This window comes from Protopterus annectens, chromosome 5.part0 (genome assembly GCF_019279795.1).
Source record: "Protopterus annectens isolate FY-2018-M chromosome 5.part0, PAN1.0, whole genome shotgun sequence".
Taxonomy (NCBI): Eukaryota; Metazoa; Chordata; order Ceratodontiformes; family Protopteridae; genus Protopterus; species Protopterus annectens.
In genome coordinates, this window is record NC_056735.1 from 1287184925 (window position 1) to 1287212183 (window position 27259).

General features: G+C 37.8%; 1 protein-coding gene across 1 annotated transcript in view; it reads left to right on the top strand.

The window, feature by feature from the left end:
- LOC122802353 (E3 ubiquitin-protein ligase SH3RF3-like) overlaps nt 1-27259 on the top strand; it is a 2381113-nt gene that overhangs the window by 2242318 nt on the left and 111536 nt on the right. Inside the window, exon 12 of the mRNA XM_044071989.1 lies at nt 18651-18994. Coding sequence (XP_043927924.1) covers nt 18651-18994 — 344 coding nt within the window. The remainder of the gene's footprint in view (nt 1-18650; nt 18995-27259) is intronic.

Here is a 27259-nt window from a genome sequence, read left to right on the forward strand (position 1 = left end):
GGAAACTTGCACATCACCTCAAGATACAGGGGGCTTTCCTCACTGTAAAAACACATGGTTCATTTCTGCATCAAGTAGAATTCCTCCCCAGTGAAATGAATAGATGCATGTCTCTACCCAAGACATTTTCTACAATGATCTTCATGGCAACATGCATGTTACAGAATGTAGGAATTCTGCACTACATATGTGTCTCTAATGGGATAACATAATGCCGTCATCAGCATATGTCCAGCTCCCAAGAATTTCATCTAAACATGGCATCAGAACCCTGTACACTAACTAGGAGCTGTGCTTCTGAGTAATACCAGTACTATGAAATGAGCATGCATGCCTAGTACTAACCACATAATGATTTAAAACCACAAACCATACAAAAGGCAGAAGTAAGGAAAATGTTATTTTAGTCTCCTCCCAAAATAATTCCTGCAAATACAATAAATTCAAAATCATTCTCATTGTCATTATGACATTCAAATGAGTGTAAAGCAACAGGATTACATACATTTTATTTCTAATGTCAGAAAATTCTCCTGAATTCATACTTTTTTTAGTCTGATAGATATAAATAATCAGGTGGATTATGTAAAGACTAATGTACTTTTGGAATACCATGAAAAACAACAGTCAGAGTATGTTTTGCAAACAAGAGATCTACATCTACATCAATTTCATCTAAAAACACAGACACAGCTCTCTTTTTAATTGTTCTAATAGCTCTTGGTTGAAATTATACTGTTCGGTGCTTGAATAATCTGTTTCATTATTTAACAAGGTAGTGCACATACTTAGTCACATCAATTTATTACCACTACGTTATCCTCTTTATCAGCTTTACAAACAACTAATTCATGTTTACCTGATTTCAAACATTGCAATGCCTCCCATGTATTTTTATTAAGGTTATCAGTCCTATTAGAAATCTTATGTCTAAAAAATTTTACCAAAATTCATTCTCACATACCTTTTCAAACACTTCAGATGTAGAATTGATTTAGCAGGAACAAAACTAGTTCTATTTTTAAATTTAGGCATTTGTACATGACCATAACCTTTCACAAATACTATGCCTTTGCCTTCACCAATTTCTAACTGAAATATATTATCAAACTAATCAATATAGCAAATGATCTACGAATTCTGTCTTATACATATTTAAATATAATTTTAAATAAATACCTATATTTCTTGTAAAATGTAAAATTTTGTCCTTGCATTTTCAACCAGAAATTCAGGCGGTCAAAAAAAAGTCATAATTCTACACAACTATCAGTTAGTTAAAATGTATAACTAATTAAACAAATATTATAAGAAACTGTTCCTACATCTGCTAAAATATATCCTTTTCAGTTTACATTTTCAGCATGTCATCAATGGACCATCGCTAGCTGAATTATGACACTGAGTGTATTCAAACTCCTAACTAACATTTGATTTTTGAAAATGTCTCTGAGATCATATGAAAATTAATATGTGACAAAATTAAAAAATAGTTTGACAGAAGTGTCTGTTAAATGACTACCCTGAAAATATCCTTTCAGAATTCCACACACTTAAGATGTAACCCTGCAGAATAATAAATTAATTCAAATGGACAGAAAAACTATGTTAATATATACAACAAAACATATAAATATTGCACACTCACCACTAATTGTAAAAAGTCAAGCTGCAATAAAATTCAGGTGCCTGTTTTTATTTGTGAATAATGCACTTGGAGACATGCATGCTATAGATGTCATTGCATGCTCAGGGATAATAAGGTACCGTTGGCTTGTAGCCCATAACAACCCTTGATGAGAACTAGTATCTGTACCATACACATCTCCTCGTGACTTATTGCATACCTGGGATATAGACAAGGAAACCTGACCATCCAGATTGATAGCTACCCATGCATCAAATATATTTCACGCACAGGAAAATATAGTGTAAGCCACCTAGAATTTAATCCTTTGCAGACCTCAAAGCCAGCAAGCTAACACCATTTTAAACAGTCCTTAGTCAAGAAAAACTATCAAGCACAGAAATTCTCAAGAGAAAATAAATAAATAAATCAAAAACATGAGAAACACCCTCATCCAACTAAAATGCAATTACTAAACCTGCATAAAAATAATAATTAAAATAAAAACAGAAATAGTACAAAATGAGAATCAGGACTGTGATGCAAACTAAACATACTTTATAGCAATAAAGCGCTGAAATCTCAAAGTGATCTGCATTAATTTGGGTTTATGCTTTCATATCCATTAAAGAATATGAAAGCATAAACCCCCAGGAATAGGGTTATGAAGCAGTACAGGAAGGGACAGGAGACAAATTCATAAAGGTTACCATGAGGTGTACACATTGTTTATGCTTTCTAGTAATGTTTTGGAATTCAAAAACAGCCCTTCTAAGATGCTTTTGCAAGAAGCCATGCAGCAGGACAGCGAGCTGTCCACTAGCTGCGCTACACTGTAATGCTGTAATCCAAGTAAGAATCATGTACTGTCCCCTAGAACTGCCTGTGCTATGCAACTTACGAAGCAGCTGTGTAGATTAATATAACTATTCCTTGCCCCTCACCAGTAGGGAACATGACCAAAAGACTGTGTTCGTCCTTTATGGAAGAGCTAAGTGCTGAGGAGTTAAGTGCTAGTAGTGTAACAAGGCATGTGTATGATTGAATGCAAGCAGCTGCATGTGAGAGTGAATGTATGTGTAAGTGTGTGTCAACCTGGGAGGTAGAGGTAGGGAGTAAGTGAGGGGGTATGATAGGTAGGTGTGTGTGTGTGTGTGTGTGTGTGTGTGTGTGTGTGTGTGTGTGTGTGTGTGTGTGTGTGTGTGTGTGTGTGTGTGTCTTGGAGTGGCTGTCATATTTCCATATACCTCTAAACTCATGAGCAGAGCCTGGGATGGGGGAACAACTTGCCACCAGCAAAACCTCTTTGAACTCATGCCTGAGTGGCACTTAAGAATGGGAATAAGATAGGGATGGGAGGGAGCAGTAGCCACCAGGGTTAAGTCTTAAGATACATGCCTTAATGGCACACAGAGTCAGAGTGAACACTAGACACCAGGGATTACTCTCCATACTGTGCTTGAAAGGGACTTAAATTCAATGTAGGTTAAACACTAGACTGCTGGAAACACTCTTTTACATGTCTTGCCTTAACAGCGTGTAAATCTAACAGGAATGGGGGAGCCACTAGTCACCAAGGATAAATCGTAAGTTTGGATCAGAGAGGAACACTAGACAACAGACATGCTCTGCATTGTGTGCCTTAAAAGCATATATTTAAAAAATGTGGTGCAGGGAACCAGGAATAAGTAGGGTACCTTAAAAGCCACTAAAAGAGATAGCAGCCCGGTAACTTCCCATCTGTCACTGACATTGAGGAATTCATGTTTAAAACATATGAGTGAAAAAGAAATCAAGTACAAAGGGGGAAGGCATGTAAACACAGCAACCTTGGCACTCAAAACATCAGCATTAGCCCAGCATGTGTCTTTTTTGTGTATACATACTGAGGAACTCTGTTATTATGCAACGCCTGCAACCATTTGCGACTTATGAGAAAGAAGGGCATTGAATGTTAAACATACCACCCATCCTTGCAGCACATCACATAAGGACAAAAGACAGTTACTAATGGCACATAATTGAAGTATTCTGTCTATAAATATAGAACATCACTGGAATAACAGCTTTGAAACTAGCATGCACTTACTGAAGGATATGAAGCATGAAACTCTAATCTCTGACATTAATGACTGAATGTAATCATCCATGAATTACCTGGGCAGCTAAAATTGAGACAGCAGAGATGCTTTGACAAAAGATACAGTAATGGGGCGTGTGTGTGGGTGTGTGCGTGTGTGCATGTGTGCGTGTGTGCGTGTGTGCGTGTGTGTGCCTGTGTGTGTATATGTATATGTTTTACTGTCTGACTGTGTCAGAGTGATGGGGTATCCCTGTGGCAACACTATGTGACCACCACCGTTAAGTACCTCAAGAAAGTGCTTATTGTCACTTGCAGTACTTAATGGAGTTTCTTAGACATGCAAATTAGATGATAATGAAGTCTTTCCTAATTGCAGCTAATGTGTCTTTAAATTGCAAATGTCTGCCTTACAACAGGGCCTAAACTCCTGGAAAAAGTGAATATCATGATGCAAAAACAATCCTCTGAGCAGCAGAATTAGCTGTTCTAACCTAGAAGTCAGATTATAGACCAACAGACAGAAATGCAGTCGAAATGCTCTGCCTGGCATTTGTTTAATCTAAGAGGTAAATTTGAAGATATACTACACAAAATTGAAACATTGCATGAACAGAAATGCATGCTAAAACAGAAATCAAACACATTAAAATTATCACAAAACCTCAGTTAAATAAAGGCAGCAAGCATAATGAGTGTACTTACTGCTAACATTTGTGTGTTTCAGTTCTTGGGAGCTGACGATGAAACGGCTACCCTTGTGAATAATTTTTGGATTTATCAAGCAAGTCATCAGCTAAATTAACTTAAAATGATGGGAGATGCATATATGTCTTAAAGTTGCTAGAGTTGCTGTCTGAATCTTACTTACATTTTCACTTATCTGGGGATCACAGTTATCCTCATTGCAACCCACCCACCTGTTCATCAAATAAAAGTAAATAATTAAAAATCTTTGGACTATGAATATGCACACCCCACAAAACATATGTAGACCAAAGTGGGGAGATTTTAATAAATCTTGCACTACCTATGCAAGATCAAATAGTTCACCTTCTCTTCCACAGGCAGGACTTGACCCCTTCTAAACTTAAATCAGGGATTCCGCTATAGGACAAGAGTCACCTTCCCAGCACCCATAGCCGGCCTTAAGCATAGGCCAACTAGGCGGCCACCTAGGGCGCCATTCTAGTAGGGGTGCTTTTCCAGAATTTATTTGATGTAGGTAGACCAGGATGGGGGCACAGGTTGTGCAGTGGGGGGTGCCCTGGAGCCCTTTTGCCTAGGGCACCAGTTGACCTAAGGCCGTTCCTGCCAGCACCTTGGTGTAATCGTTTCCAGGCAGAGTGAGGACATAATCAGGTTATAATTTAAACATTTCCATCTGCCAATCAATTTATAATCATTTCCATTTCCATCTGGTTCCTATTTTTTTTTTTTAAACAGGAATCACCACCCTGCTTTGCAAGTTGGCAAGCACAGTCCCTACCTTACAGTCAATATGGAAAAGGCATTTTAATTATGATACTTTAACAATATCAAGTGCCTTCACAATTATCAAATGGATCATCTGTTTCCACTCTATGCCATTGCAAATATGTTTAAACTGTTGCAATAACCTCATCTACAGAAACTGACCTTTTTGCACTTTTTTTTTTAAACTGCATCCTCCAAGGTGTGCATGTATCGTGGATTTAGGATTTCTTCTAAGTTCTACTTCCACCTCTGAGCTAAGACCCTAGATAAGGTTATCATTTCCACACGTTTAGTGGGATCAGTCTGGGCAGTACTTCCTCCTCCCATACCAACTTGCTGAATGGTTTGGCAGAACCTGTTTGGGACCATTGAAAGTCATTTTATGGTCTTTCCATGTGTTTTCCATGTTGAAGCCCTAACTGCAGTAACTGTCACACCTGTGTCTTCCTAACTTCTTAGCAGTCATTGAATCACTGTGTAAAAGATCCCAAAAGCTTATTTATTTAAATGGATGTCTTTCCTGACCACTCCTGTCCATTAGTAGGTCTTAGAGTTACTGACAAACAAGCACCAATCATGTTCAGCCACAGCTCCTTACTGCCACCTCATCTACTTAGGTCTTGAACAGTATCTATTCAAAAACATTTCTGCAACCTTGAGCATCTGACTCCATTTACCACCAAGTGGTGATCAGTTAATAAATTTGTCCCTCTCTTGTGCCAAGTGTCAAGATCATGTAACATCAGGTAGAAAGACATTACTGTAGTCAGTCATCTTTCTTGACCCCAAGATATACTTATGAGCTGCCTAGTGTATAAAACTGATGCTCATTATGAATATTCAATGACTGTCAGAGCTCCAGTGATATTTCACCATCCTGGTACATATTAGGTGAACCACAGCTCTCAGACATGCTTCTCCAAGTGGTTCCATTATTCTCCATATGAGTGCTGAAGTCTGACAGCACAACTGCAGTGTGAGCAGGAGGTACCCCATCAGGTGTCACTCCCTTTGCCTCCAAGAAGGCTGTATACTCCATAGCACCATTAAATTTATAACCACTGATGACAGGGTTATCTTTTCTGTAACAAGAAGGAACAAATAGAAGATCACACATTGAAAAAACGAGGACAATTTCCATTTCACTACTGCAGCAGGTATGTCTAATTATGAGATGATGGTCATGACAACTACTGAAACTTGGCGAGAGTTGGTTCACATAGCTTTTTAATGTTGATAAAGTAAACTGTTACATGTAGTGTAGTGTAGTGTTGTGTGGTATCATAAAGTTCATTACTGAAAACATTCAACAAATAAAAATAAATTAAATCTTACCTTTAGGTATTAAATTTCCTCCCATGCTCAACAAAGAGACTTAGGTTGAACTCATCCCAATTTACTTTTACCCTGTTTTTCTCTCAAATAAATTAATTCAACTCTTTACTAATAACTGTCTGCAGCTTTTCAGCTTAACAAAAATATGCCTGAACTGTTTATAAAACTAAAGGGACTATAAACATTTTCACACTGCTTGTATCTTGCTATCCATATCCATAATCAAGAGTTTCCCATTTCTCAGTTTTTGTTTTACTTTTTGTTTAACTTCTTCCTACATATTCTTAGCTGCCATAACAGAATCATGTTTAGTTCAGTCACCTACATATTTCATCTTATCATGTCCCCATAAAAGGGAGTATTGCTGAAACAATTCATGTGAGGTTCATAGATTACTGCTATAGCCTTTGTTCAATCTTCAATAATTTTATATCCTGAAAAGACTTTTGTAACTGTCTTAAGATATTCCACAATGCTAACATCTCTGTTTCTGGATTTATGAAGTTCAAAATAATATGATCTTCAAGTAAAGCTAACTTTTCTTGACTACTATACCAGTTACATCCTTGAGTTTGTGAGTCTCTTATTTTCTTTGTCAATGGCTCTAATCATAGAGCAAAGGACAAAGAGAAAAGAGGAGACCCCTGCTTGGTTCTTCTTTTCAAACACAGCTTTTCAGATACAAACATTCCCACCTTAATTCTTGCCTCCCAATAGTACAAGGTGGTTTATAATTATTTGATTGCACTGGATACTTTAGAGATATGCAGTTAAGGTTCATATACATAATGCAACCAGAAGGTTATAAGTCAAAGTGGAAAGGGATACTGATCAAATGAGGAAGAGGTAAAGAAATAAGGAGAGATTAGGACTTGATCCATAAGGAGAATAACTACAACCATACAGAATAAAGACAGTGCATGAACTTACTGTAGAAAATTGGGAAAGGAACCAACATATTGGAAGTAAATAAGTATGATCCCAAGCAGAAGTTTGAACTGCAGGCTAGAGACCGCATTCCCAAAGCAGGGATTGACATCAGAGTATAGGCAAAAACAAAATGGACAGAGCTAAGTGAGAGACTGTTAGTTAAAAAAAAGATAATTAGTAAGGCATACAAAATAGTATATTATAACTGTAAGAATCAATTGGAAGAGGTTAGAAAAGACTGTGAAGAGGGACTGGAAAGACAATTTACAAAAGAACAATGGAAGAACATCTGTATGGCTGCCAAGTATGCAACAAAGTCCAGAAGGGTTAGGATTTTTATTTGGAAGTATTTGAATTGGTGTTTATATACCCTCAGCAGACTTCAGAGAATTTGTTTCTAAAGTAGATAACAACGAGGCTTTGGTTACTTATACCATTTTAAAATCTCTGCTCAACCACAAGGGCCCCTTTATAACACAACGTTATATTTCAATGTATATTAACTCTTACATTCTTTGATGCACTTCTGGAGGGATAGTGCAACCCCACTATATCTTCTTCTGATGATTTTAATATATCTTTAAAACACAGGCACATAACACATTTTCTAATCACATAGTTCTTTATATAATAATAACTGATGCTGCATTCTGATTTACATTACATTAGCAGGCACCATACAAGAAGTGAGTACAAATGCTCACTACACACATGTAATGGGAAGAAGGTCCAAGCAGTCGAAAGAAAAAAGCCAAATCTTTAACATAAAAAATCATTTCTTTTTTACTTATTGGTACATATTATATGTGTGATCATACATTATAAAGTGATAGTTACCTTTCCACTGTCACCAAAACTTCATTGCTCATGATGATGATGGTGATGATGGCCCTACTGAGGGTTTCTTTTATGGATTCACACAAAAAGGAACAAGACATTTAAATCAGCTCCGTACAGCTTATTTCACTGAAAAAAAAACAATTATGAACTTATCTCAGCCAGTCAAATTTCTCTACTAAAATCAGTTACATTTTCTTTAGCTTAATGTCTATTTTCTATAGACTGGAACAGATCAATATGCAGTCTTCTTTAAAACATGCTGAATAAGCACAAGAATAATGGAAAATAAATGCCAGAGGTTCATAAAAATTTGAAATATTAAGAGAGGGGGACTGAGAGAGAGAGAACACACAAAAAAAATACAGGCAGAAAGTTGCAGCACTTTGGGTAGAGTCTTCATACAGAATAACTGATAATTTATTTTTACTTATTTTATTTATTTTACATTTGTTTACCGGGATAATCCAACAGGATACATGTCCATTTTCAGCGGAGTCCCAGGGAGAAAAGCTCCACTTAGACAAACTTACAAAGATTTAGAAGAAGTTAGCAAACAATTATAAAAACAAAGTGATTATATACAATGGCTTAGTAGTGTTCCCTAGTAGGCACTCACAATTCTCATGGACAGACACAATTAAAAGTAAGAGACATCAGATTGGAAGCAGAGCTTGGTGACATAGTTACAAGTTGTGAAAATTACAGAACATGCTTTTAGTTTATAACTTAATCAGGGTTGGTACATGGGCATAGCCAATTCACTTTGAGATACTGTTTGAGATTTTTTTTGAAGAGACTTTTGGAGGATTGTAGGGTTATATAGTTTGGCAACAAATTCCAGGTTTTGCCAATGAAGTTGGCAAGCAGGGATTCACCAGCAGAGTTATTAGCCTTGTGGGTTTGGACCAGTAGTTTATCGGCTGACTGTAGGGATCTTAGGTTGCTTTATAGTGTAATAAAATTATGACAATGAAATGTTTAGCTGTAAGTACTAAGGAAAGATAGGGAAGGAGGATGTGGAAAGATGAGAGAGAGAGACTGAAATAATGAATCAAGGTAGACTGTTAAAATGAAAGAAGATAATTTTTAAAACATTTAATTGATTTACTAAAAATCATAAAGTATCCAAATATTTTATATATAAATAAATGCAAATTAACAACTCTCTATACAGTAGTCATAGAGATGTGTACACACTAAATAGAGGTTTACTGATTTAGTTAAGGATCAATCTCTAAAACTGTAAAGACTCGTAGAATAATATAAGATCTCTATAAAAATATACAGGCCAAATGGACCTTCAGGATATAGTGTGTGTGTGTGTGTGTGTGTGTGTGTGTGTGTGTGTGTGTGTGTGTGTGTGTGTGTGTGTGTGTGTGTTGGGGAGAAGCTCTGGGAATACATCAATGACATAACTCAAAGATTAATTTCATTTACCTTTTTTGTTGACTAAGTTACTTTTTACTTCATTTTGCATTGTTAATCAGGATGATATCTTTTGGAAACCTTGGAAAATATCTCACAAGGATCATAGACACAACAAACATAAAATGTGTAATATTGTGTGTTTCATATTTGTGGTATGTAACGAAAGAATAGTTAAAATGTGTACAATTTCAGAGTCTGCACAGAATACTGTCAGTCAGGAAGTGAAGAGGAAAACCAACTATTATGAAGCAATGGTACAAATCACTGTACCACACTCTTTGCTCCCATTTAGATTTTTTCTGGGAGCTCTACTTCCTCTTGCAACCCAAAAGCATGCCATAGGTGAATTAGAGATCCACAGAACTAGCAGCAGGTGAGATACACCATTAATCAGTATGTGTGTGTGTGTGTGTGTGTGTGTGTGTGTGTGTGTGTGTGTGTGTGTGTGTGTGTGTGTGTGTGTTTGTACTTGTATGGGTGTAGGGGTTGCAATATGCTGCTCTTTGTGTGTATCATAGTAATGAGTTAAAATACATTATTGTTACCATTTTTTTGTTTATTTGATCACAGTCAGACATCTGAGGTATATACAGTGAAGACTTTGTAGATAATTGGTGGAACATAGGCAGTATATTGATGGAATAGACTCTAATCCAGTGACACTTAATCACATTTAAAGAGTCACTGATTTGGATTGGCAATGCTACTGTGTGCTAAACAAGCCAAAGTACATTATTAAGACCCTTTTATTATTTTTATTTGATCACAGACATCTGAGATGTACATAGTCAACAAAGTGGCTGTAATTGGTGGGTACTGAAGCAGTCTGTGGTTGAATATGACTGACATTTGTTGTCTTTTTATCTCATTTAAACAGCCATTGATCTGGTTGCCAGGGCTAGTGTGTTTTAGTGAATCAAATTGAAACACATTACTGTGACTACTATTTTTTATTTTCTAACAGTCAGATATCTGATATCTGTTAAATAAGATATTCAGATTTAGTCAGCAGCCGCTAAGTGCCAGTGCATCATCCTAGGTAAAAGAAACCTATTTTCAGTTTCTTAAAGAGTCAGTGTGTCTCCCTGCTTATTAATTTACAAGATTATTTAGCTGAATTGTTTTCCATGACGTGCATCCATTTCCAAGAATGAAATATTAGCATACAGCCTCCTTTCCTTAGATTCCAGTCCATGCACTTTCTTCACATAATCATGACTGTTTCAATGCTTTACTAAACCATTCCTCTTTTGGGTACATAATGTATTGAATTCATTGACACTGAGTACTACCAGTATTTCATTTCACCAGTATATTTTAAGATGACAAACCCATGAATCTTGAATACTAGAGTAGCTGTGTGAACACATTAATTATCACTCTTTATCCAAGTTAATCAAATCAAAATCTTTTCATACTTGTGGGGTCCTAGATAACAGATAACAGTTCATTCACTTGAAAGCCACTTTACCTATCTCTAGGTAACTATTTTGCCTTTTCAACTGCAATTACGTTTCAGACAACCAAAATTGTATAACTATGATTGTTTTACTAAGCTAGTCATTACAATTTTATGAATTATGATATTAACACTCTTTTCTGTATTTACTGCACTCATTTTTGTTTTTCTTTGATATTTTACATAATAAGGTTGTGGCTGAAAAAAAGGCCATTGGACCCATGTCCTTATTTGAAAAAAAAACTAGTATATGCTAGGCAGATTGTCTAGTCAGTATTTTGAGTTTTTGATCAATGAATGGAACCTGTACATCTGTCTATATAGATATAGAAATAGATATATATATAGAGATAGATAATATACAGCAATGGATATACACATAGATTTTTACATGTACACACACACACACACACACACACACACACACACACACACACACACACACACACACACGTAAGAAAAGAATGCAGTGTTTTGTTTTATAGATTCATATAAGAAACAGAGAGATGAGTCTTTCAAAGTGGCAGATTACATGATGTGCAATGAGTTTTATGATTTGGCACAGAACATGCTGTGCAATTTCTTTCACTGACAATGAATGACAGAATCTTGAAATCTAAATGCCTTGGAATGAAGATCAGTTGGACAGACACAGAAACAGATAAGGCATGGAGAGAACATATCACACCCACCATGCCACTATACATCCTCTTACTTGTTCCCGATGTTCTACTTGATGATTACAGATGATCAAAAGATGAAGGCATATATCCATATTAGACCCAAAGGCAAAGTTCAAGAACACTTTTGGAAGGACAATCTGGAAAGATACTTTTATCTTTCTCTGATTGCCTTGCTCTAGGAATCTGAGGTGGTAATTTTGATAACATCATAGCAGCACATGAATCATTCTAGGCAAGAAATCACAAGGGCCATAACATGCCTAGCTACATACATCTTTAGGAAGGCACACTTAAAAGTTCTTACCACTATTTATGAATACATAAGTGTGCCCACTTCCCAAATCAGGCAGGAAAGCGCATGATAAGACTGATGTAAATTTATGTCTACCCATCCAATCATCAAGACTGGCCATAAAGTCAGACAAATTAGTACTTTGCTTGACCCAGAGTTATAACTTATTCTATAGGCTGGAAATACATTGAGTTAGGAACCTATCACTCCAGTGAGCAAAGCTCTCTAGTACTGATGTTCATAGAGCCGCTAGTTTTCCGAAGAAATAGGAGGTCAAATAATATTGAAATTTTCAGAGCCACCATGTGACTCTTTCATATAAAGGAGAGCTTTGCTAATGTATTAGCATATTTGATGGATTTAAGGCCTTTCGTTTTTTTTTGGTTAAAAATCAGTGGGCCTTTCCAACTGAGTAATATGCTTGGATTTGTACATACCAAATGGATCTTTGTATTCAATGATGGGTCGGATAAGGGAAGTACAGCAGTAAATTTGCATGTGTAGATCTTGAAGGAATTCCCTTGGAAATTACTTGTGCCAGATAAAATGATTTGATGACTATGGCAGAAACATGATGACTGCATGATTGGGAGTTGCTCACATAAGTGCCTAGGTCTCTTACGATCATATCTGTTTTAAGAAGAGTACCAATTATTAGACTTGCGGTGGGAACAGGTTTTTTTATGAACACTACTATGCTGCATTTTTTTGTATTTAGCATGAGACTGTTTTCAGTGCACCAGGTATGTGCACATTTCAACCTTTTTTGGAGCAAAGCAATTTTGTGTTAGTGGATGAAAGGATAACAGTGCCCAACTTGCAGACATCAGCAAACCTGGACAACTACTCGTCAGAGTCATTGGCATGGATATCTGGAAACAAATACTAAACAGGAGATGGCCCTACACTGATCCCAGTAGTACTCCACAAATAACAGATTTGCTTTTAGCGAGAGAATACCAGCACCTTTCATTACTTTGGACTCATTGGATAGACAGTTTGCAATTCAGTGGACAATGCAGGGGTTAACATTAAGTTTGACTTAACTTTTCAATAATACCAGCTTGGTGGATAGTGTCAAAAGAACTGGTTATATCAAAATAAACAGCATGCATAGAGTGACTACAGTCCATACCTCTGTAACCTTTTCAAATGAGTTTGCTAGGTTCAGGAGACAGTTCTTGCACTTCAAAAAGTCAAAGTAAGTAGAGTCTACACCAGTTAAGCTGCCTATGTTTGCATGAAAGAGCTCTGCTATGAAACACTCTGTAACTGTATGATTTCAGCTTTATGATTTTGACATATACTTAGGATTTTAATTTACTTCTTTATGTCTGTTGAGAAATATTTTTTGGGAGACGCAATAATGTTCTGAATTATCTGTTTTTCCATTTTTGGGAGTTTCCACAAAATTTGGATTCATTTATACCTTTATCCTTGCATGTTGGGGGAACAAAGAGAAAAAGTGATATGATATCATGGCAGGGGCAAATGTGCTAGGCTAGAGTATCTTGTGGAGGGGTTAAGTCAAAAAGAAAAAGTTCCTTAGCTAAAGTCTGTTGGTTAGTGGTGCATGAGGATGGGATCTGGCATAGAAACTTGAGAATCTAAAAGTTGTACAGAAACTGTAGAAGGCTGACCGAGGAGGATTAAGAAATTGAGTAATTTAAGAGAATTATGGCAGAAAGAAGAATGAAAAATCACCCACTCTGAGTGGAGAGAATCATAAAATAGTCATGGGAATTGGTGAAGTAATAGTTTCTTTGGAGAAAGATGAGTGATAAGAAAATGGTTTAGAAGAAAGGGTAATGTAGCAGCAGAATGGATACAACAGAGGTAAAAATGACAACTGAAAACAGAGAAACTTGAAGATATGAACCAGGATGATAGAGGGAGAAAGAGAGATTGTGAAGACTGAGAGTAAAGTGAGGTAATGAAAAAGCAGGATAGACAAGCAGAAGAAGAAGAAGAAGAAGGAAGCAGAGAACATTTAAAAAAGGAAGGGGCCTAAAGAGGATAGTGAGGAGAAGGAGCAGCATACAAAAGGTAGTACTGAGAGACCAGAAAGAAAAGGAGGTTTACAAAAGGAAGAAGAAGAAAAGAGGAAGGTGGGACATAATGCCTCAGGTGGGAACACGTATTGAAGAGAAATTATATATGGTGCGAATGGGAGAAAGAGAGGCTCACTATAAGTATTACAAAGAATCAAAGGGCCAAAGTTAAATCACAAAAGCTGTATCATTTAATTGGCAGCACCAACTATCAGAAAAAAAAACAATAAAACAAGCTTTAATCTGGGCTGAAGCCCCTGTACTCTCTAAACAGAAGGCAGTCCACCCCACTCTCCATGAAACTTCCATATGCCAACTCTGAGAGTACATAACAGTTGGGAAAATGGAAAACTTTGCTGTCTGATGAGTTAGCTCTCAGTGTTTCTCCTTTCAGCATAAACAACACTGGAGGGAAACAACTGAGCAGAGACAGGGTCAGAAGTGAGACATGACAGAACAGATTAAGCTCTTCTAAAACGTACATGCAAGGGAAAAGACTACCTCACATATGGCTGTGAATTTTGATGAAAATGACCTGCTGAAGGATTCTGCAGAGGTGTTAAAGATGACTGTATAACAGGTGGGAGATTCTGCTAAATTATATACAGTACTAAGTCCAACAATGCACTGCATTGGTATCAAACTGTTTTTGTAGAACTTGGACACAGAAAGACAAAACATTTTTATTAAGAATTTGTGTATTTGTTGTATTAATGTGAAGTCTACATCCTCAAATATGTCCTTGTCAGATGACAAATGTTAAATGACATCAGCAGTAGAATGCTTAATGGGCTTATCTGTAAAGCTGTCAGTACCATTTACAAACTTGATCAGACAGGTAGAACAAAGGAATTTCACCGAATATTTGAATAGTAAGTATGGAGAGCAATGGTTGGATTAGTAAGATTCTGGGAAGGAAAGTCAGGAGATTCCCATTTTGCACATGGGCCAGGGGTGTCACTTCCACAGTGACAATCATCTCGAGCTAAGGTTTACACTGCCAGGTGGCTAGGCCTGCCACAGTAGTTCATTCGCACCACTCACTTGTGCACACACTCTCACCTACGGCCAATTTGGAGTGTCCAATCCACCTATTGCTTGTCTTTGGAATGTGGGAGGAAACCCACGTGACCACAGGGCCATGTGACTGCAGTGGCTCCTAGTCACCTGAAATAAGAAAATATATAGTTATTGGAAGGACTGGATGATTATTTTAATATTCTGGCATGCTTAAACTACAATAGACATACTATAGAAGGAAAGATTAATACAAGTAGATAAAGATCATTTACTCCAAATGGTGATATTCAAGGACAGTGAGAGAGAGAGAGAGAGAGAGAGAGATTGTGTGTGTGTGTGTGTGTGTGTGTGTGTGTGTGTGTGTGTGTGTGTGTGTGTGTGTGTGTGTGTGTGTGTGCCACACACGCATTTATGTCTATATGTATGCTCATGTGTTTATTTGTTTGTATATATACATGAGTGTTTGTGAGATATTGTGAAATAATAGTGTCTATCTAATGCAAAATTTCAGCTACTTGTGATGCTAAAGAAAGGAGGTAACAGCAGTTTCACTGCAAATAAAAATTAGCTGTTGATAGCAGTAAATGGAATATAGTATTCCCAGTTCAAGGGTACTTACTTGATATAGTAAAGCTTTTTCTATGTTTTGTTTCCTTAACATTTGTTTTGAGTGTTTTGTAAATACTATGCACAACTTATCATTGTTTTATTGTGTCTTTGTAATAAAATTTGTAATAAAAATTAATAAAAATATCCCATCTTGATCAATCTAACAAATAAAAACTATTGTGAGGTGTGGTGGCATATATATATATATATATATATATATATATATATATATATATATATATATATATATATATATATAAACATGCACACACACACACACACACACACACACACACACACACACACACATGCACATCATTTTCAGTGTAAACCATAAAATACATATAAACACACAAAAGCATTTTTCACATTCTGTGGTTTTCACATTTCACATTTTGCTGCCTGACACTGTACAGTTTAAGTATGTTTGCTGCTGTGAGATTATTTTCATGTTGAATATTTCTCAAGTCAATATGGATGATCAGAGGGAAACAACGTTTTTGCTGTGATGAGACTGGCAGGTTAAATTGCATGTTGCATGACCAGTTTTTATTATTGTTACTTTTTTACACAAATATTTAATATGAGCTCTAGTTGACAGGTTAACAATACAGACAGTTTACATGAGCACTTATGCTACATTTCTGTGGCATGTACTATAACATGGGGGAACAAGTACTGCAAAATGTGGAGAAACAAAGCGAGCAGGACCTTTGCTTCCGATATGTTTTTACTCACAGGTTGTACAGATGTAAGGCTTTAATCTTTCTCCTTATGAACCAAGTGTGTTTTATGAAATGTAAGAGTTTTCAATATGCATTTGTTGTTTATACTACAAAAGCAATATTTGAGGTTTTACATTATATGTGTAACAGTTTTAGCAAAAACTCTTCGAAGTAAGTTGATAAATGGCAGTGTTTTTATTTTGTTTTGTTTTGTTTTATTTAATGTGATTTCTCTTTGCATGTCACATATCCAGTGACTGTCAGTTGATAACTTTGTGATGAATTTGAAACTGCCAGAATCTCTGCTACCAGACAATATTAATTTTCTGAACCTGCTAATTGTTTATGCAGACTGTTTCTGTTGCATGCAAAAAAAAATGCTAGGGTATGGAATTTGGATGTTTCTAACTATGTTTGTGATAATGACTGCAGATTAAGAGTCATGCATACTGAATCTGACTTGCCTCTCACTCTTTTTTATTGCACTTTTGTGTTTTTATACACATTCAACCAGAAGGGCAGTTCTGCAAGAGGGATTTACCTAAAATTCCACTCTTCCTCTAGTGGAATGCTATCTCCTTCGCCACTACAGCTTGTCTTTGGGATTGTGTACTGAATGGGGGCTTATACATTTTCAGATAGTTGTTGCCCAAATGTGACCAAATTAATTTCCTTCAGACAGCATGTAATGGTGCATTGCACATCTATGTGGCACTGTCTGCAAGTTCCTCATCACAAAGGGGAACAGCCCCTATTATTCAATGGCCTAGACCTGCCTTGTCTTACAGGTCTTCTGTATTTGTAGCACCTCTGTTGCAAGGAAAGAACACTCATGACTGCAGCCCACTAACCAGAGTTTCACATCTGCAACCACTGGAAGCCTGCCTTCTCCTTATCTATTCAAAAGGTTAAAATAATATGATCACCATGCTGCCGCCTGTCACATTCCATGTATCGATGTAAGTGAGCTAAATAACTGCTACCATTTAAGCCCATCAGAAAATGCCTTTAGGCAATGCACACAAACGTATCCCTGCCTTCTTGCTGTAGTGATCCTGGAAATAACAAATGCAGTCTTTCTGTATGTAGCAGAAACGGAAAATGAGGTTAGAAAGGAGGAAGAAAACAAAGGAAGAGTAAACACATCTGCAAGAGGGACTTGTCTGAGTTTGTACACTTTGAGAAAGTTTTGTTCTGACTCTGAGGCATATTTTTGTTGAACAATTCAATGGCTGCCCTGAGGACAGAGCAGCTGGGTACCCTTTTTTAAATGGCAACAGGAACTGCAGTGTTTTGCTAATTAATTATGCATTCAGCACAGTGTCTTCTAGCAACGCTTATGCACCTTACTGAACTGCATCCAGTAAGAAAAAAAGGAAAAGCAAAATCTGCTGCAGTTCAAACAGTAGAAAGATAGTATCTCTGAATCTGTGCACTGTCTGATGATGAAAGCTGGTGCGAACTCAAAGTCCAACTTTTCCCTGTGTGATAAAGAAAATGTTATCCTGACTCTTGCTTATAAGAATTATGGCAAAAAAAAACTGCATGCCAGATCTGAGACTGTTTCTCCACTGGTATCTAGAATTCACACATTTGGCAGAATCTGCAGTAATGCATTTTAAATCAGAAAAGGGCATCTTTTTAAGACCTAGTAGAGTCTTCTTATTATATGGTTTGACAGAGACAAAAACTAGAGTTAACGATGACAAAAAAAAACATACCCAGCCAAACAAAATAAACTGTCCAGATTGCCCTGTAATATACACATACATACGTAAATACATGCGTTATATATATCTGTGCATATATATTACAAGGCAATCTGGACAGTTTATCTTTTTGCATGGCTATTTTTTTCAGACTTGTCAACATAGAACTCTTAAAAATGCCTTTACTACTGAGCATTTTTTAAAGCAATCCAACTAGAACATTCATTTCACACCTTACGCCGTCCTCAGTTTCATTTGTCACTTTGCACTGACCTTTACTTTCAGACTGTGTTATTCTTATCTTGATGTAAAAAAGTTTGCTGTCTGTTGCCTAGACAGTCTGTAACTGTGTCCTTCATTCAAGTACATATCCCATTTTCTTGCAGAAAGAGAAGAAAAGTGGACTTTTGAAGCTTTTGTCAGGGGCATCTGCAAAGAAGAAGTCTCGATCTCCCCCTTCTGTCTCCCCAACTCATGAACCTCAACAATCAACAGCAGCAGAAGGAACCATTATGGGGGCAGTTTGCTCCGAAGTTATGTCTTTCTCCAACCATGGTAGAGCTGGATCATGTCCATTAGAAAGTGAAATGCAAGGGGCAGTTGGGATGGAGCCATTGCACAGGAAAACAGGCTCTTTGGATTTGAATTTTTCAGTCTCCCCACCAGCAAGACAGCTGTGGTCTTCAGTGGCAGCAATCCGTCCAGAGCCCAAACCACTGGTTCGAGAAAGGTATGTTAGAATTGCAGAATTTATTTTAATTGAATGACTTTTCTTCTTGAGGTGACATAAGGCTAATAAAATGGCACATAATGCCTGTAAAAATATTTGATGACCATAATAACTACAGCCCAGCTATATATAAGTAGTACCTACTAATTATCTATTATATATATATATATATATATATATATATATATATATATATATATATATATATATATTTATATATATTTTTTTATATATATATATATATATATATGTGTGTGTGTGTGTGTGTGTGTGTGTATATATATATATTTGCATCACTCTCTAGTAACCTCTGATATCCAGAATGTTTTCTTTTCCAATTCCTCTTGCTGTTCTGTCATCAGCATACATATCATGGGGGTGGTCAAGAAGGTGGAGTTGGTCCATGATTGGGTAGTATGGCTTACCCCACAGATTAGGACCAAATCTTTCCCAAAAATATATGGCAAAAGTCCTGACATTCTGTGGAAATCTAGACAGTTAAGAGGTATGCTCATACTGCATGCAATAAATCATGACAAAGCATTTGTTACTATGTACTATACATCGAGATGATAAAATCACCCTCACTCAGTCTGCCAAAATTGCTACTGAGCATTCCTTTAGAGGTGAAATCCTATTAGAACTCATGTTAGAATGATAGCAGCACAACTTGAAACAAGCCCTTAAAACACAGCATACTCATCCCTTCAATATTGCAATTTCATAAATAGAAATGGGCACTCCCTTTCTGCATATAATTGATATTTTAAACTGTACTCACAACATAGCTGAAAAATAAAGGTCTCACTGGTGTTTCCTTGTCTGAAGATGCACAGTCATTCCATAAAGCCCTTAATATTTGATGTTATAGATTCTAAATAAGTCCTACAAGGCATCAAGTTCCATGCTAGTCACGGACTACACATCTGTTAACCTTCTTTTGTCCAGGTCCCCTTCGATAAAAACATCACATCGAATGACATTTGATGATCTTTATTAAACTTCCATAAACATGATTGTTAGCTAATATTCATAAATTTCACCAAAATTCATAATTTCAACCAAACATGGTATAGGTGAAAATAACATCCATGTAACATTAACATAGGACAGCGTACCTTCCATGTAACATTAACATAGGACAGCGTCCCTGCTCATCCTTATCAGTAAGCAGTGTCCATACCTCCACTCGCTTACTTATGAAGCAACGTACCACTCACTTCAGTTACCATTTATTGAATTATCTCCATCCAAATAAGCAGATTACCTCCACTTGCTTATTTACTTATCAAGCAGTGCAACCGCTCAGTTGCCTTTCCCAACTTATTAAAATGAACAACCACCACCACAGGGGGAACAGAAGAGGGCAAGCGTGCCCCTCTTCTTTGCCCACCAGCCTGACTAGGCTGTTCCCCCTCTTTCAAAACTTCCAACAATGTAACCACAATTAAGGCATTAGGCCATACATCATTCGGTGTATCCCACCCTGTCTAAACCAAGCTAGATCTAAGTAATCCCCTCCTAAAACCTTATCACATAACTAGCGAAATAGCAAGTTACTTCAAAAGCTGAAAACAAACCTCCGATACCTTTACTATGCTAAGATAGCAACCATAAACCCATGACCTGGCATACTCTTACTCGGTTATCCAACTAAACAACCAAACACTTAGCCCACTGCCACTTGAAAGCATGCCAAGGCCATTGCATCATCTCCCATCCAAATGCAGCCCCATTTTACTGACCAATGACTCTAACAGTGATATGAAATCTCTTTTAAATTTCATTTAATGGCAATCTTGCCATCACTCCAATGACAAAAATTAAAAGACTTAAACCCTCATCATGGCTTTTAACAAGACAACCCAAATGTATTACCAACCATAAACCAAGCCAGGCCAAACTAACCAACCACAATGTACCCCCTGAAGCTTGAAAATGCCCCAATGCCACCAAGTCAAACAAGGTCAGCGACCTGCCAATACAATCCAGAATATATTATATTAACCTGACCCTGTCTTCCCTAAACTACAATAAATATAAGCTAAATCCTCCTACACCAAACACCCCATAGCTCACAAGCCCGATTCAAATTACTCAATGCAACCCACTAACCCCCAGCCCCTACTGGCTACAACACTACCTGACCCATTCCAAGGAAGACCCCAGCTAACAATACAGTGTGAAATTCAATTCCGATACTTTCCGACAAGATCAAGCAAACAAGGCATTACCTTGTGACTGCAGGGAAGAAAAAAAACAAACAAACAACTCCACATTCAGCTGCAATGCTGGAAAATCATAACCTCCTTTCATACCCCTCTAGCAGCTGACACATCCCTCAGCCTTCACTGCTGCCTGTCGAGACCACATTCCCTCAGCCCATCAAGTAAAGCTCCACTCAGCGCATCCCCATCTGCCACCTCAGTGTTGTCTGTAAAGGAAAAGACTGTAAATACTCCACACCCACATATTCCAATTTCTTAATGACCTTATGCACCCCAAAAGCATATCTTTTTTATCAACTGCATAAAATGCACTCACCACCAAATACAAAACACCAATGAAATGTAATATGTCATAACAAAGTTCCCATAAGAGTTGTTCCCACCTCACATAGTAACGCTACAACTGATAACCCTGCAAAATCAAACAAATCATTGCCTGAAAAGGTCTATTCTATAAATAAAATCACGTTTAACCTAAAAATATTAACCTAGTAGATGCCTAAGCCTATGATGTGTGTTCATCCCACCTGTGGAAACCCAGACCCCTCCCAAATCCCCCACCCTGCTTAACCCAACCCCAGCATACACCCTCTTCAGCTACCAACAGACTATCCAAACCAAGCCAAATCCAACATACCTTAATGAACAAAATAAGATTATATGTGTTCCCTATTGCACACAACTCCATCAACCTAAAATCCAGACCATCAGGATCAATTACCTTTAACAGCTTCCTCCAGGCACGTAAATGTTGACACCTATATGCACCAATCTGATGATGAAAAAAGCTACCGCTACCTGCACCTTTAAAGCCACTTCCTTCCAATCATTCACTGATCTCCACTCTGCTGTTCCCCACCTGCAACTGTAAGTTCTCAGCACACACATCCCCAAGGTCCTGAAACCAAACTGAAGTGCCACTGGGGCACCCTCTTCAATTGTGTCACCACTACAACCCCCCTATCTTCAACAGAACACCATCTTATCCCCTTCATCCCAAAGCTGCTTATACTGCAGTCATCTGGAATGCAACACTGTTATATTAAACCTACAATCTTAGCCATTATTTTCGTAATCTCACCAATTCGAACCCTACATCCATACATGCTCTGTGCCCCCACCAACATTGAAGGTGGGGATCAAAACCCATTGCCTTGCATCTACAAAGCAAACACAATATCAATTCAATCATCTCTCACCATCTATGGTCTGCTAGCTGCCCGGATCTCGGGCCTCGGCCAACTTTGAGCCAAACTATTGACAGAAATATGGGTAGGAAAGAAGGCAAGCCCACACCCCACACCGACATTACTTGTGACAGCTGCTGCATCTGATAAGTTACCTTTCTTGCTGAGAATAACCAACTGTTAATCAAGTACATAAATGGAGTAGAGAAGCACTTTTTAATTTATTTTTTTTAACGTTAAATCCTGTACTATATTGCAGATTAGTTAACTTCTGAATAACAAAGATGAACTGTGCATTACAGAATAGATTTTCACTATATGATCTTTTCATGCCCACAAGCCAATATATGGAAAGTTCTTATGTGTTGGCTACTTGTCCTGGGTCTCTTCAGTGCATCATTGATTATGCTCCTTGTACAACCACTATTACTGCATACGAGAGCACCTCTGTTTGCCTAATTAGGTGGTGAAGGCCCATCCACTCTGAACTCACATCCCTTCATCTCTAATTGTGTTTCATCTCATGCCCCATTCTTCCCCCTTTACAATGCCTGATGTTTCTCATTTGGCAATGAAATGTTAACAGTTAATTGAACCCCCAAAAGAATAGCCCACCAAGGCTCTTCCCCCTCATCCACAATGGTTACCATACCTCTTACCCTCTTAATGCCATACCTTTGGACCTCTTAGCACCAAATATGAATAAAGCCATAGATAAGATTGGGACAAAGACACAAAGAAAAACTCCCAAATATAGCTCCTAACTTAGAAAGTTGATAGACGGGGTTTGCCTTAACCTGAATTCTCTGATGGGAATGAAGTCTGAAATTCAAATGTCTGTCAATATTTTAAAATTTGGATCCTTAATGATTCACCATTAATTTGACAGGAAACCTTAATGCTATGAAACCATTAATTTGACAGTAAACCTTAATATTATGAAAAAGAGAACATACTATAAGGCGGAGATCTGAACATTCTGCCAAATGCATACAGTTGAGAGGTATGCCTAATGCAACATATGGACAAAGCCTGATACAATGGGGGAGATTAAAATTAATAGATACAGACTGTAAACACCAGCCCCAGAAACCCAAACCACTGGCAAAACCACAATATCAACCTCAACAGTCCTATTTCTAAAGGGAGTTCTATTTCTGAAGGATACAAAATCCTAAAAGAAATGCACATCAACATCCAGTGACTACAAAACAGACCAAAATTACGAGGCAAACTTCTGGACATTCTGTGAAAATCTGTACAGTTGGAAGGTATGCTACAGATCGAATGTCAGCACAACCGCAACACCACATCTGGGTCTCAGCTGCTACCAAATTGAAGGTTTTACATTAGCATGAATTGCTTGAAGGGTGTTAAGTCTAAAGTCAAATGTCTGCCATTAATGGCTAACTGCTGTCATAGAGGAAGTGCCATTAGTTTCCAGAAAACAACAATTTTATCAAACTGAACCTAAATATGAGGCAAAATTACCCTGATGCACCAACCCCAACAGCCGTAACAGTCCCTCTCCACCACTGCACATGCGTCCAAACCCCCCTTCAACTGGTGCAAGAAATGGTAGCTCCAGACTACCCACAAAACACCAAACCACCACTGAATCCCAGCCAAGACCAAGTAGAATAGACACAAATGACGTTTCATCCTGAAAACATGCAACTCCATGCCGGCATTGGCCAGAGATTAGGATCAAACCTTGTACATTGTGCATAGGAGGTGAAGATGTTAACAATGCCAACTAACACCTACCCCCCATCAATTTGGTCAACTTAAAACCTCTAACACCAAGTAGCGTGAATAGCAAATAATTGTCCAGCTATTGCAACTCCCTGCTTTGCAATAAAATAATTTGAAAATGAAGCTCCTACTGGGGATAAGAGATTCAGAAGATGTGAAGCCACAATAGGTCGACTGCTGATATGAATATTGTGTGAAAGACTCAAAAGGAAGGTATTCCCTATTTAACAAATGCAGTAATGGAAGAATTGAAAATAAGGAAAATTAGTGATGGAAAGAGCGAGGAACATAACAGCACCAGTGAAATGCCCCTTGACTCAGTGAAAAAAAAAAAAACTGCATAGGTATAAAACCGTTAATCCTTACATAGCCACACAATTTTAATTACTGAATACATGCATTGTACCATACTTTGTCCATCAGCAAAGCAAACACACTAACAAAACTCTCAATCCCCAAACTCAAAGGCTTTCAAAACATACTGCAAACTCAAAGGCTTTCAAAACATACTGCAACTCCCAAGCATCTCACTCATTGGCTCTACTACCAACGGTAATTACTGCCGCCATACCTCAAGTGAAAACTTTGTAAGTTACAGAGAAGGAATGACTGACTAAGTGGTAAAACAATCCAAGCCCTCAGTTTCACTGCGCCCACACCGCACTGCTTCCAACCTATTCTAAACTGCATCAAAACCATGCAACGTGGGGGACACAAACAACCCACACCCTTAAAGCCTGCAAAACCTTCCAACCACTCGGTGAGGTGCAATACAATCACCCACTTTGTCCATCAAAGTTTTAATTTATGTAGCTTTTTACTTGCTTCAACTATATGTTCGTATTTCACTTACCCGGCAGCCCCTCCCTGTGGTTCTCCACTCTTCCTGCCTGCACTTCCCTCACCATCACCCATAATGGCCAAACACTACCACCGTGCAAGTGTGGTGAGCGCTAGATGCAGGTACCTTGAGACCCACGAAAAAGAAACAAACGATCATTCCTAGATAAAAAAAAACTTTTTCCCACCAGCCTTGAACCACTAACGCTGCCTATGGGAGGTAGTGTTAAGTACCATTATACTCACGGCAAGCATGCTGGAGTAGTCAGCCTTTCAACAAGTTTTTTTTTTCTAATCTTGCATCCATCCCCTCCACCCAGTGTAGGCACTCCTATGAAGAAGTCAGAAGCGTGCCCTCCCCCAACCACCATGTCTTTACTGAACTTGTGCAGGATGATGGTAGTTCACTGCCTTGACACGAGTCTACCGAAGGGAATGAAACTGCAAATCAAAAGTTTGAGATTGGAAATAATGACATTCTTTAAAGATCTTAGGTCTTTCACGGGAAAAAAAACATTGGTTTATGAACCGAACCTGAAAGCAGAATTGTGGGGAGAATATGTAATGTTGAAAGGTATTGACTAACCCACAACTGCAAGAGAACCTTGTGAAGCAACCAACTGGACCAGCTGCGAAAATCTGAACAGTGAAAAGCCTGCCACATGTCTAGCATTCAACTCTACATCTCTCCCTCCCCTAACAATCAAAGCCTCTCATACATGCATTGCGAGCTTCATTGCCCACAAGAGCACCTAACAGCTGAAAGCAACCAGACCCAAACTCTAAACAGAACATTTGAGGGGGGGTCTCAGTTTACATAATTCTTAAATAACTATACCTCATGTAGACTTTAGATCTCTTAAGCACATTGTCAAATATACGTAGTATAACCTTATTTCTCTTATGGACTTGCATACAATGCTTTAAGTACTCTGTCTGTAAAGGAAACCCTTCCTTGTATGTAAGAGGAAATTGATTTCTCAATCTAGCTGAAAACCTTTCTTTTGTGCCCTCAACTAACTTTGCAACCAAGCAACAGAGAAGAGAGAAAAAAAAACTGAGGTTGAAAACTGCTACTTATATTTACTGTAACGTAATCCCCCATACCAACCATTGTTAATCCGAGGCCTACCTGCACAAGCAGTGCCTACAGGTCGTCTTGGACATAAACTCATACTAGCAAGCTCACGCCAAAAATGTGACTCCTATTCCAGTTACACTTGCCTAAAACCCTTTAAGCCCCTCCCTACTCTTACCTCATTTCCTTCCAATCATCCCTCATTCCTATTTGACCCTATCCTCCCCTAACTTCCTAATTTTTACTACTCTAAGTAGCCCCAACTGAAAATGTCCATGGACAAATTGGTCTGTTCCGAACCTCATTTATTTGCATCAGCGGTGCAGAGGGGCTTGTCCTCCTGTAAATAAAAGTTTTATCATGTGTGTTTTGCGCCCTTGGGAGTGTCACTGTTTTACCAGTGGCCACCCAAGATTTTAGATGTTTTGGTGTCCAATAATCAAATGTCAGTTAAACAAGACATGATCAGTCATAGGGTTCAGGTGGTTAGTTTTGATATCATGATCTCTTAGGTAATGTAAACTTCCCATGTGTAGAGGATTTATATGAAGAGCTTTGGGTGAAAGGAGCACAGAAGATGGGTGTACAAAAATATTTTTAGAGTGATGTAGCATGAGTGCTTTAGTTAAAAAATTATCTAAATTTTAGGCATGAAATGAGATATAAGGAAGTGTATCTGTCTGTTAAGATGGCTGTTTATGGATGTGTAGTCTGTATGTATGTATGAGCTGGCCACAGGGGTACATTTTCAGCCACAGTTTGTTACAAAGTAAAACAATTGCACCAGCACAGAATACCCCCAGGAACTTTTAGAAACAAAATGCTGTTTGTGATGTAATTGTAGGATGTTTGCGTCATGAAACAGTGCAGAGGGATGGTATATATCATTAAAGTAACAAGCAATAATGGCTAATAGTATCTGCTGTTGTGACTGATGACTCTGCCATCTGATTACTGTGAGGACAGCACTTTGATTGTTTACGTTTAGGTAACAGTGGGCACATAAGGTTACCTAATCTTAAACACCTTCCCCAAGTGATCTTCAGGGCATATGTTAGTTATAATACTGTTTTTTTTTTGGAGGCAGAGGAGAAATTTGGATTAAAAAAAGCTAAACACATATACCCTGAAGAAACCCAGAGAAAAGTTTAGGGATATTTTTTTAATCAAAGCAGTG